At 35.1% G+C, this 14087-nt stretch overlaps 1 protein-coding gene across 1 annotated transcript; it reads left to right on the forward strand.

Annotated features, from left to right (window-relative positions):
* Positions 1–147: 147 nt before the first annotated feature.
* LOC127512151 (TNF receptor-associated factor 2) lies at positions 148–13458 on the forward strand. Its single transcript, XM_051892786.1, has 11 exons — positions 148–522; positions 3367–3577; positions 4086–4164; positions 4592–4690; positions 4832–4993; positions 5076–5150; positions 5290–5364; positions 6666–7223; positions 9375–9552; positions 9667–9815; positions 11176–13458. The coding sequence occupies exons 2-11, from the start codon at positions 3390–3392 to the stop codon at positions 11392–11394; spliced, it is 1782 nt and encodes a 593-aa protein (XP_051748746.1). The 5' UTR covers positions 148–522; positions 3367–3389; the 3' UTR covers positions 11395–13458.
* The last annotated feature ends 629 nt before the right edge of the window (positions 13459–14087 follow it).

A 14087-nucleotide genomic window follows, 5' to 3' on the forward strand; every position in this document is an offset into this window, starting at 1 on the left:
TGCTGTTCAGTATATGTATAATAGTAATCAATATTAATTTTATACATTTTTATTAATATTAGGTATTTATAATATACACCCACCAAAATTAAATAAATCAAAATAAATCAAAATGAAACAAACGTTTAAGTTAAATTAAATATATAGATAGAATATTTATATTTATTATTATAATAACAATCACTATGAATAAATTACAATTACATTATATTATGCCAAAACAAAATAACAATAACAATAATAAAGATAAAAATATGAATAGTATACATTTAAATAGATACAATGTATTTACATTATGCACCAAATATATTTTTTACCAGGATAGAAAAAAAAAAAAAAAAAAAACAGGATCAGAGATCCAAAAGCCCAGTGCACGCTCACATTATGACGTAATCCTGTGAAAGAGCACGCGCTCTTCTCAACAATGTCGACCACCAAAACACAGCAGCCGCGCCGCGCGCCTCCATCCATCACAACCCGAGCAGAACCGAGTAAATGAAAGCGAAATCTCATCGCTGTGCGGTAAGTCGAGCGCATCAGTGCGTCTGTCTCACAATGAATTGTTTTGATTCTTATTTTATTGCATGCATGTTTATTGTCAGGCTCAACATATCCCTACATGTAAAAGAGGCGTGGCGGTACAGAACGGACGCAACAACCGTTCGAAAGATGTTGCATTTGCTTAGCAACAGAGGAAAAGATGAGATGTGCAAATGTCAGCTGACTGTATGATGTATATCGACGGGCTGCATAGTCGATATCTGACAAAAGTGCTTTCAGATATGCATGAAAGGTTCTAGTGTGTGTTTCATGGGAATGTTTACACCACTGTACATTATTTTACATCATTTGTGTGGATGTCTGTATGGAAACACACACGTATACAAGCAAAACTGAAACAGAAACAAAGAGATTGTGATTCATATCGAGAGACCTGCTGTGCACGCTTAGGTTTATTAATGTTTATCTAATTACTTTAGATAGAGCCTTTCCAAAAGCATAACAATCTTATCAAACGCAACAATAAATGGTATTAATGCACAAATAATTATTTATTGTTCATAATATGCTTACAAACAGCAAGGCGGCTCTAAATATGTTACTAAAATCGTCAGCACAATATGTTTTACATTTTGCATGTCAGTGCTTATTTTTTGTTATTATTCTTTAAAGTAAGATTACTTGATAATTGGATTATGGTAATGCACAACATTGCAAAATAAACCCCAATCAGATCATCAGGACCTTGATGTGAAGCTGAGGGGATTTGCATTAACCTGATATCGTTTATTTCATGATAATGACTGTCTGACTTTATTATCTCACTGATTACATGTAGGGGTGGGCGATATTAGACACGATTAACCATTAGAAATTTGTCAACCAGTAGAGACTTGATCACGTGACGTTGCTTTGCGGCGCGGTCAAGAAAGCTGCTATCGTTTGCGTGCGTTTTTAAGCACTGTGTTTTAAAAACACTTGGTTTTAAACTGTTGAAACGCAATTAGCAGCGAAAGAGAGCTTATTTCAGTATATGCGCATGCTGTCTGAGAGACGCGCGCACGATATGCTGCTCATACAGCGCGTGAGAACTTACCTACGAGTCAAAGTAACATGTAAACAGAGTCATTTATGTCTTAAGTGAACGTTAACAGTTGAGAAACAAATGAGAGATTGAGAAAGAACAGTGCACGAGTATAATGGATTTGTGCAGCAGGTCTTAAAGTGACAGTATCCAAATTTACTATCGTCTCTATCGCGGTTACGCTCACGTGACGTTGCTGTGCGGCGCGGTCACAAAAGCTTGTCGTTTGCGTGCGTTTTCAAGCACTGCGGTTTAAAAACAGTTTATTTTAAACCATTAGCAGCGAATTAGCAATTGGCAGCAAAAGAGAACTCATTTCAGTATGCGCCCGCTGTCTCAGAGAAGCGCGCACATGATATGCTGCTCATAGAGCGTGTAAGAACTGAGCTGAGCATCCAAATTTACTATCGTCTCTATCACGGTTACACTCACGTGACGTTGCTGTGCGGTGTGGTCAAGAAAGCTTACCGTTTGCATGCGTTTTTAAGCACTGTGTTCTAAAAAACACTTGATTTTAAACTGTTGAAACGCAATTAGCAGCGAAAGAGAACTCATTTCAGTATATGCACGCACTGTCCGAGAGATGCGCGCACGATATGCTGCTCATAGAGCGCGTGAGAACTGAACTGAGTGCTTTTTGCCGCCTAATTGGGCTTGAACGGTTAAATACATATATCTACGAGTCAAAGTGACATGTAATCAGAGTCATTTATGTCTTAAGTGAACGTTAACAGTTGAGAAAGAACTGAGAAGTTGAGAAAGAACAATGCACGAGTATAATGGATTTGTGCAGCAAGTCTTAAAGTGATGGTATACAAATTTACTATTGTCTCTATCGCGGTTACGCTCGTGTGACCTTGCTGTGCGACATGGTCAAGAAAGCTTATCGTTTGCGTGCGTTTTTAAGCACTGCGGTTTAAAAACACTTGATTTTAAACTATTGAAACGCAATTAGCAGCGAAAGAGAGCTCATTTCAGTATATACGCGCACTGTCTAAGAGATGCACGCACATGATATGCTGCTCATAGAGCGCGTGAGAACTGAACTGAGTGCTTTTTGCCACCTAATTGGGCTTGAACGGTTAAATACACATCCCTACAAGTCAAAGTGACATGTGTTTGCAAGTAAATAGAGTCATTTGTGTCTTAAGTGAACGTTAACAGTTGAGAAAGAACTAAGAAGTTGAGAAAGAACAACGCACAATTATAATGGATTTGTGTAGCAGATCTTAAAGTGACAGTATCCAAATTTACCTGCTTTAATTATTAATGTTAATCAAACAACAACAAAAAAGAGAGAAAATCTCACACTGCTCTTAGTCTTGACAATCACTTTAGTATGCACTGTTTTTTTTTTTATACATTTGATTAATTTATACATTTTATGTAGTATTTCTAGTGCTTGAAGTTTTTTCAGGTAGGTCTATTTTATTTGTGTCTTTGCTCTATTGAAGTTTTTCCTTTGCTCTTTCTTTATCACTGTTTATTTGTCTTCAGCTTGATAGATATTTTAGGCTAGTATTAGTTTTTTAAATATGGTGACAAAAATTATGAAATTTCTGTGGTATCAAAAATTATATAATAAAAACACAGTTTAGCATGGTATATTTGAACAGAGAATGCCACGATTGACCAATCAGTATCAAGCATTCCAGACATCTGCGTAATCTTTTTTTTTTTTTTTTTTTGGAAATGGAATGGAAAGTCACTGTTTATATATCTGCTGGCCATCTATTTATCTGATGTTAGTTTTCAGCCATTATGGATTCTCTTTTGTTTAGACCAGGAACGTTTAGAGGGGGACATGGCTGCTCAAGAACCCTCTCCCCCGTCCTCCATGGAGAACAACAAGCCAGGGTTCCCAAAGAAGATTCTGGCCAACAAACTTGAAGACAAACATTTATGCAACTGCTGTCAGAACATTTTGAGAAGACCGTTCCAAGCTCAGTGCGGTCATCGCTTTTGTTCTTACTGCTTCAACCGGACTGTTGGGTAATCCTGCCTTCTGATCTAAAACAGATGCTGTATTTGGCTGTTAAATTCAGTTCTCATAAATCTATCTAACATCATGGGGGCAATTGAGTCCTTGCTGAGTAAAAGTATTACTTCCTTTAAAAAAAAAATTTTTACTGACCACAAACTTTTGAACAATAGTGTAATTTTGAGGTATAAAAGTGATTTTTTCTGTTCAGTATTTTTTCTTCTTCTGATGTCTAAAGTTTTGTTTTTTAATTTTAATTTGTTAGTTAAATTAGCTGTTAACTGGCCGATACTAATAGCAGCAACTACAAGCTAATAAGCTGATAGAAATTAATTATAGTAATTGAGATTAGTAATTGAGTACACAATGTTTAATTTTTTAATTTTATATTGTATGAACATTTTAACAGAATTTTTACTCAGAATTCACAATCAGTATTTCAAAATAGAAATTGGACATTGACTATGTCAAAAATACTGATGTCAAAATAGCAAAATGTGTGTTGCGTTTCCATTTTAGATCTGGACCACAGAAATGTAACGCCTGTATCAAGGAGGACATCTTCGAAGAGCCCACGTCAATTCTCAAACAAGGCTGCGTAAGCACAATTCTTTGCTTATTGTGAAATATCAAGAGTTATGAACATTTTTAAAATGACTTAAAGGGATAGTACACCCAAAAATGAAAATTCTGTCATCATTTTCTCACCCTGAAGTTGTTCCAAACCTGTATGAATTTCTTTCTTCTGCTGAACACAAAAGAAGATATTTTGAAGAACCAAACAGTTGATGGGCCCCACTGACTTCCATAGTATTTTTTTTCTAAGCTATGGAAGTCAATGAGTCCATCAACTGTTTGATTAACAATATTCTTCAATATTTCTTCAGCAGAAGAAAGAAACTCATACAGGTTTGAAACAACTTGAGGGTGAATAAATGATGACAGAATTTTCATTTTTGGTGAGCTATCCCTTTAATGCCAGACCTTTACTGTAGAGCACGCACATTCCTTGTGTTTTCCTGCAGGCGTTTCCCGACAATGCTGCCAGAAGAGAAGTTGAAAATCTTCCAGCTGTGTGCATCAACGAGGGCTGCGCCTGGAAAGGCAGCATTAAAGATTATGAGGTTGTGTGTTCATTAACATTAGCTTTATTTAAATACAGAGCCCCTAACAAAGCATCGGGACACTTTACGCCACACTTTATATACATAAATACACACAGTTTCTCATTTGGTAACTTGTGTCATAACTCTGTTTTTTTGTAGTTGAGCCATGAGGGGAAATGTGAGTTCATGATTCTGTCCTGTCCCTTGTGCAAAGAGCTCATTAGATTTAACGAACAGGAACGTCATAATGAACGCGAGTGTCCTGAGAGAACGCTCAACTGCAAATACTGTAAAGAACCATTTCACTTCAAAAACATCAAGGTAAGTGAGTGGTCTAAGAAAAGATGTGACGTGTTTGAGGGGGGAAAAAAGCTTTTTATGTTACAAAATATTGTTTTCACAGGCCCATGATGAGATCTGTCCCAAATATCCTATGATTTGTGAAGGATGCGCGAAGAAGAAAATCCCCAGGGAAAAGGTGTGGTGATCAAAAACACTGATCCAAATCACATTGAGCATGAAAATGGTTATTTAGTAACACTCATTATTGAAAACAGAACAAGCTATACGTATGGATGGTACATCATTTCTTTGCAATTCTCTTTTGGTCTCTTTAGTATGTTGACCACATCAAGTTCTGCAGCAAATTCAGGACTCCGTGCAGATATCATGTGGTTGGCTGTGACATGTTAGTAAGTACAGTTTTTATATCTGGCATGCTATAATTTAACACATACACATATTCAAATAGACTAAGATCTGAGTTAATTTAAAGGGATAGTTCATCCAAAAATAAAAATGATCCCATGATTTACTCACGCTCAAGCCATTCTAGGTGTATACGACTATCTTCTTTCAGACGAACACAATCGGAGATATATTTAAAAATATCTTGGCTCTTCCAAGCTTTATAATGGCAGTGAATGGGGGGCGAGATTTTGAAGCCCAAAAAACTGCATCCATCCATCATAAAAATAATCCATACTGCTCCAGGGGGTTAATAAAGGCCTTCTGAAGTGAAGCGATGGGTTTTTGTAAGAAAAATATACATATTTAAAACTTTATTAACTATAATAACTAGCTTCTGGCAGATGGCCTAGTAATATGAATACTAATAAGCAACTAGTTAATAGCGAGTATTGAAACCTAAACTAAAGTGTTACCCAGAATTTATTTAAAAATATACAGAAAATATACAAAGTTCAGAAAATAGCAATGGAATAGTAATAAATAAATCTGGTATGTGTGGGAATAGACTATTATTAATTAAAATAAATAAAATTAAAACTATTATAAATATTTGTTAATTGAAAAAAAAAATTAGATAAAAAAATTCTAATTAAACTTAAATGACTTGACAGCTAACTGAAATAAAATAAGTTGAAGTACTAAAATTACTATAACTAAAACTGAAATGTAAATAAATGAAAACTAAATAGAAATATTTAAACAAATAATATTAAAAAGACACAAGCACATAAAAAATGCTAAAAATTAAAATGAAAACTAAAAATAAAAAAATAAAAAGTAATTTAAATAATTAATAAATACTAAAAATAACGCTGAAGGAGTTCATATAATTTAAATTGATCAAATATCACTATTTCTCAGAGATACGACTATAAAACAAAATGTGTATATTTTCTGATGAAATTTTGAGCTGTACTTTCCTGGGCAGAACTCACCGCACAGTGCAGCCGCACAATGCATATAGACAATTATTGATTAAAATAATATAATTAAAACTATTAACAATGTTCATTAATTGAAACAAAACTCAAATAAAGTAAAATATTACATGAAAAGCTTAAACAGTACTAAAAAAGTTGAAGTACTAAAACCTTTATAGGCTGAGCTTTCCTGTGCAGGTCTCACCGCACAATGCAGTCACACAACACAAAATGCGTGATTTGAGGAATAATTCATGTCTGTAGCATAAACGGGATGGGACGAGTTAGACGCTGAAGTTTAATCCAGTTGATTTCCCTTTGAGGTGGAGAAGGAGAAGATCCACGATCACGAGCGTGCCTGTGCTCACGAACATCTGAACCTGCTGTTGCATTACATCATGGGCATGAAGGTCAGTCTGGAGGGCCTACAGCCACAAAGTCTGGAGCTGGCCGGTCACAAAGCGCATGAGCTTCACCAGGCGCTCCGAGACCTGGAAGCCAGAGTCAGTCAGCTGAGCACCATCCCCGGCCCGACCGGACCTCCCGTGCAGGGGGTCCCCTCCGCTTCATCCTCCGCCTCGTCCTCCTCCGCATCCGCCGTCGCGCCGCCGCCTCTTCCACCGGCCGCCGCCACTCTGCCCACGTCCTTCACGCCTCTGCCCAGCTCGGTCGGCGCCGCCCTGGAACTACAACTCCACAGCGAGAAGACCAAGGTGGCAGATCTGGGCCGCCGCTGCCAGGACCTGGAGGTGAAGGCGGGGACGTTCGAAGACGTGGTGTGCGTGCTAAATCGAGAAGTAGAGCGCTTCGCAACCACCATGGAGGCCAGCAACCGCCAGCACAGACTCGATCAGGACAAAATCGAGGCTCTTAGCAACAAGGTGTGCTGTTTAACCCTGTAAAGCCTGACATATGAAATAATAATCTGAAATGGAACCTTTAGACAAAATATTTTTAAATATCTAAAAAAAAAAAAAAAAAAAGTTTACATGTCTTTTATGTTGAGTATCATACTTGATACATCAGGCTTTTATGGCTCATATAGTATGATATAGTGAGAATATGTGAGTCATTGATGAATAAGGTTTTTAAAAGTGTAAAAAAAACATTTTAAACATTTTAAGTTTTATTAGGTGTTAACAATTAGATTATGTGGTTTTTATAATCAATTAATACTGCTTTGACATTTATTACAAGATGGACAAAATTTGTCACCAAAAAATCATTCAGTTTAACCAAAATTTAATTTTTACCAAATTACACTTTTGGTTATACCAAGTGATGATATTTTCAAACAATGCTAACAGGCTGATATCTAGCTAGCTAGCTATTTAGCTTGCTCACTAGCTGGCAAAAGGACAATCAAACATTTTATATTTAGTACAAGTTTTTAAAATATTACAACATTTTCCATGTTTTATAGCAGTTGCACTGAATGACCTGATGTTTCGGGACATGCGTATGAGCGAGTGAAAACATGAATTTTTCAAATAGTTAAAAGAGAGTTAGTTACTTTGCTTCACGACCATGTGGTCCTTTGCAGGTGTCTGAATGATGTCACATCCTGTCACATGATACTGACCGCATGACTTGATCCAAAATGGTCCCTTTATATTGGTTACTCCGAATTTCATCAATGAATTTCATGTTTCCAGACATTCTTTCTCATAACAAAGCAACGACTTCTACACATAATTTTAATACCATTTTGCACTATGTTGATATATGTTAGAAAATCATGCCAGAATAAAAAATATATACATATATTTTAAGATATTTTAATCACAAATGAAATGGCTGTATTGGCCTTTGTACGGATAAACCGACTGACCTTTTGACACTTCAAAATCTTTAAAATACCTTTATATGTAGCAAAATATAATTAAAACCTTTTGGATTCAATAAAAGAGATCTAGTTGTACTACCTTACATGATTTGGGTGTCATATCTTTGTTTTTTATTATTATTAATGCCTTTGGACAGGAAAATGCCCCGTCACGTCATTGACCCATGTAGGGAAAAAAACATCATTTTATTCAGAAGCCCAAAATATGCAATTTGGTTCAGTTGCGGATATTTATATGGCAAAAAAGTAAGATGAAATTCTGATGCTTGTAATGTAAATCAATGAGATCTTTATTACAGTATAGCAGATACTTACATAAAATACATATAAATATCAGTTGTCACTCTATATCTCTCAATAATGTCTTATAAGATGATATTTAAATGGTTAGTTTTATAATCAAAGCTCTGTAGTTTTAAAACCTATTATGCATTGAATACAATGATGATTGAGAGATGAACAAATAAACCTTCCTTTTTTTCTAATAAATGATGGGTAAATAATCAAGTAAACCAATGTTGATTGAGTAATTGTTCATTTTGAAATATTACTAACAACATAAAAGATAATCTTACGTTCTTTCGTTTATTTAACCCTCTATGGGACTAATTATGAAATCACAGCTAGAAAAAAACAAATTACTTTATATTAATCTGCCGTCATTTATAACTGATTTTGTCCTATTAGGGTAAATTATTTTTGGCAAATTGTCTGAAACTTTACACACATTCAAATGCATTTTCACTATTTGAAAGGTAGTGAAAATTTTTGGTTGAACATTATTATTGTATTTTAAATGCAATTTTCTTCGCGTCATTTATAAATGATGATGTCCTATAGAGGGTTAAATCTGTAAAGATTTCACAGCAGAAAGACACATGAACCACAAGCTGAAGGTGGACATTTTTACAATTATACTAAAAGGCCTTGTTAAAAACGTATAACCTATCAATCAGATGACAGAAGGCGTGTGTGTGCAGCAGGATTTTCAGCAAATGTTTGATCATGTTGATAATTTAGAGGCTCAAGTAATTAAATTCAAATATGATACAGCAGGGTTAATATTGTCAGTATAAATCTTTAAACGCATCTTTCTTTGCCAATGTGAGAATCAGTTATGATCACAATTTATGCTCCAGATCTAATCAAATGGCCTCACCTCTATTCCTCATTATGTCTCTTGTAGGTTCGTCAGCTGGAGCGGCAGGTGGGCGTTAAAGACCTGACTGTTGCTGAAATGGAGGGCAGACTACGGGAGATGTCCGCAACCACATTTGATGGCGTCTTTATCTGGCGGATATCAGATTTCACTAAAAAGAGACAAGATGCCATTGCTGGACGGGCGCCTGCCATGTTTTCACCTGGTAAAAGAACACAATAATCAGAATAGATACAGTAATTTCATCAGAAATTAGTGTTTTTTTTTAAATTTGTATAAATATATATTTTGACTAACATGCTCCTCGGTTCTGTTTTAGCATTTTACACAAGCAAGTACGGCTATAAGATGTGCCTGCGTATTTACCTGAACGGGGACGGGACGGGTCGTGGAACTCACCTCTCGCTGTTTTTCGTGGTCATGAGAGGAATGAGCGACGCGCTGCTCAAATGGCCTTTCAACCAGAAGGTACGTCACCGCTCTGTTCATTGCATGTCTTCAGACTAATTCTATTGCACTACTGCTGATACAAATACATGATATTGTTACTTCTCATGAAAGGTCATTTAAATAGGGGAATTTGAAGTGATCATAGAAATGTATTCTTGTGAATAAATTAGGATTGAAATGTATATTAATATTGGACTGAATTTTTTATTTATGATTTATATACAGAAGATAATACATAATAATAAGAATAATACATAACAGAGAAGACTTTTTAAAATACGATCACATATTGCCAGCTGAACAGGGGGAATTAGGATTAAAATATGTTAATATTGGATTTTTTTACTTGTTATATATATAAAAATAAACTGCAACATATATATATATATATATATATATATATTTATTAGGGATGCACAATATATCGGTAACTGCCAATAGATGTTTATTTTTAATGTTATCGTTATCGGCCCAATAAGACAATTTGTCCGATATATTAAAGCCAATGGATTATTTCCTTCAGCTGAGACACTTCAGATGCGCACTGTCCACCATTATGGTTTTGAATTTCTTGAAATATGATTGAAATCACTTCAAAAAGGAAAGTACAGTTAAGTACAACGTACAGCGCAAATCTGTCATATAGGCTACATAATATTATAGTGAGAATATTATAATTGTGTGCTTGGGACATGGCTTTTAAAGGTGAGACTTTTGCTTTTGTAATCAGGCTCTCAAAAATATATATAATTTATATAAATATAATTATATATAAACTTTGTATTAGATTTATCGGCCAATATATCGGTTATCGGCTTTCAAATATAAAGAATTATCGGTTATCGCCCATGATGTTCATATCGGTGCATCCCTAATAAAATATATATATATATATATATACATACACACACACACAGTAAATATACAGCTTATATTACAAATTGAGGTGGTCATAGAAATGTATTTTTGTAAATATATATTAAAATATATATTAATACTGCATACTATTTTTTATATATATATATATACACGTGTGTGTGTATGTATTTATTCAGAAAAGTAAATTTCTGTATTCTCATAGTAAATGCAATATGTGATTGTTATTTAAAAAGGCTTCTATGTTATGTATTATTATTATTATTATTATTATATATTATTATATATTTTCTTCTGTATTATATATTACTTGATATCTATTTAAATCTATTTATCTATCTATATTTAAAAATAGTATTAAAGTCATTCTATTCTGTGATGTAACTGTACAGGTGTGGAAAATAAAATTAACCAATTTTTTCACAGCCTAACCTCCAGTACATAGCCCAAAATGAAAGCATTGCTGTGTGTTTGTGAGCTGAATGTGGTTACATTCCTCCAGGTCACACTGATGCTGCTGGACCAGAGTAACAGAGAGCACATCATTGATGCTTTCCGTCCCGACATCACTTCCTCCTCATTCCAGAGGCCTGTAAGCGAGATGAACATCGCCAGCGGCTGCCCACTTTTCTGTCCGCTGTCCAAGCTGGAGGGCAAGAACTCGTACATACGTGACGACACCATCTTCATCAAAGCCATCGTGGACCTCACTGGCCTTTAGGTTTTCTACTCTATCACGGTTAGACGCTGCCTCTGACGCACGAGCTGCTTTACCACAGCGGGAGATTTATTCCATGACGTCTGTTTTGACACGTTTCCCTGCATGTGTTAAGCTGCCACAAATGTTGCACTGCTGCATAGTTCCAGAAAGGGTCAGTAGAGCTTCAGAACAGGAAAAAAGGGTTGTGAAACACTGGAATTGAACGTGAAGTCCGGTCCAGTTACATAGTGTAGATCACAATTCAAAACTTAAGTTCTTCAGCACAGCACAGACTCTTTTTTTCACTGATTGGGTGGATTTAATCACGGTAAAATGCATTACACAGAGCAGAGAGTACTATACTATAATTGGTAGTTGAATGCATCATCAAATTAGACAATATATTTAATAAACGAACAGGCTGATTAGCGTTTTACAAATTGCAATTTGCATGATGAACACCTTTTTTGCCCCCTTCTTTTTTTTGGAAAGTCATTGCTAAGTGGACAAATTGTACTCCTGTAGTGCTAAACTGTTTTTGAGGGTCAAGGGGGTTTTAATTGTCATACATTAAGTATAGTGAGGGTCATGATCGTGGATTTCATTTAATCTGTGTTTGGATACATCTGTGGAAGATAGTTTGAAGTTTAAAGGTAAAAATCGTAAAACCGTAGGTGTCTGTGAAATGGTCCTGAGCAGGAGTCCTGTGCACATGAAGATTGAAGTTATTACGTTGCATTTTGTATATTTTTAAGAAACTATGATGAGTCTTGGTATTACTTTTGTAAATAGCAATATTTATACAGTTGATACATCGGAGCTTGAGTTTATAGTGTTTGCCGGCTTCATGGAGTGCGAGTTTGTATTTTATTCCTTTTAAATTGTTCTCACTGCCAAATGATGTTCGAGGCAGTTTCTGTATTTTCTAGGCTACGTTTAAGCTCTTGAGATGTTTACACAGGACCAAGCTTTTGCTATACAATTGTCTTTTATATTTGGCATTGGGGGTGTGACAGCTAGTAAACCAGAATCCACTGATTTTAAACCAGTTATGACAACTATTGAAACTTCTCTGTGCATGGGAGGCCTCAATCTGCAAATGCACATGATATTTATCACAAACAGTTTACTCATCCAGTGAGTGACGACACCACTGCAGACATACTTTAGAGATAAATGAAATAAATATTAAACGATGATTATTTTATACGATACACTGCTTCTATTCTTAAAAATACAAGCAGATATCTATATATTCATACTCTATAAGCAATCGATATGTATCTTTATATATAACAACCATAAACTCTCAAAGTGAGGGATCTTTATACAGGAAATGTATATACAGTTTACATCTATTTTATTATATTTAATGCATATTATTTATATAGCTGTACATGTGCAGTCATGGTGGTTTAAAACTAATTTTACCTTCTTCTTAGTAAATTGTCAGAAATACAAATTAATTTGTACATGCGATGCCTTGTGATAACTTGAATCCGATCACTTTATACGATCTTCAAACAGATATATAGCTCATCTGAAAGCTGAGGATATAAACTGCAATACTGAGGAAGCTCAACTTTTCTTAAAAGGGACAAAATAAATGGTACCAGACATTAAAAAGATATGTTATACTGTGTTTCTGTGACATTATTTGTGCCAAATATCCATAGTGAAGTGCTGTTAGAGTTAATAGATAATGATCTGTCCTTTAATGAAAACTGATTGAATGTATGTCACACTCAAAATGTGCAATTTTATAAAAACAAAAACTTAATGTATACTGTATTCGTTTTCTTTTCCTCTTAAATTGAAATTTGTGACTAATTTTTCAACTTTATCACACTGCAAATTATATACCCCCAGATTTACAGGTAAAAAGTTTAGTAAATACCAAAAATTGAACCACAATAATTAATGCCACACTTTCATTTAAAGTTGATCCTGACAGCTCACAATATTTTCATTGTTTAGAAAGATGTTTTTCCTGTACCTATTTCTTTTCATTTTATCCTAGTATGTTTCTATGTAAGATGCAAAAATTGTCATAAAACATAAAAAATTACATTTCACTAACCTTGATCGTGGCTATTGTTGATATTTTACGGTCTCAAACTTCATGGTCTGCTTAGACGCTTGGCATTACGCTCGTCAAGAAAACTACATTTACATTGTCACAAATGCGTACATGTGGTCATTATGCATTATTACCATTGCTGGCTGTCTTATATACACAATTTTGACATCGATACCATGGGGAAAAACTGCCACATAGATATTCTTATCTCATAATTTGGCAGCAGGTATATTAGGCTGCTGTCACTTTAAGACTTAACACATGGATCCATTATATTGTTACACATACGTTAAAACATAACTGACTGTGTTTACGTTAATACTTGCCAAGACAGGCATTTCCACATTATGTGTATTTGACTGCTTAAGCACTATAAGGAGTAAAAAACAACTCAATTTAGTACTAAGAGGCGGCTTTATGTGTACGCACTTTGGGTGTGAGCACAAAATCTGTGGGAATGAGTAAAATTTTGTGCAGTGCACGTAATCCCATGCCAAAATTCAAGCCCAAATGAAACTAGTGAGTGAGGGGAGGCGGGTTTGTGTGTCGACTCGCTGTCGGAGAGATGAGAGAGAGAGAAAGCGCAGCTGGTATAAAGTGTCTGATCTGTGGAAAATTAGTATTAGAAGCGTTA

The sequence above is a fragment of the Ctenopharyngodon idella genome, chromosome 5, assembly GCF_019924925.1.
Source record: "Ctenopharyngodon idella isolate HZGC_01 chromosome 5, HZGC01, whole genome shotgun sequence".
In the NCBI taxonomy this organism is placed as follows: domain Eukaryota; kingdom Metazoa; phylum Chordata; class Actinopteri; order Cypriniformes; family Xenocyprididae; genus Ctenopharyngodon; species Ctenopharyngodon idella.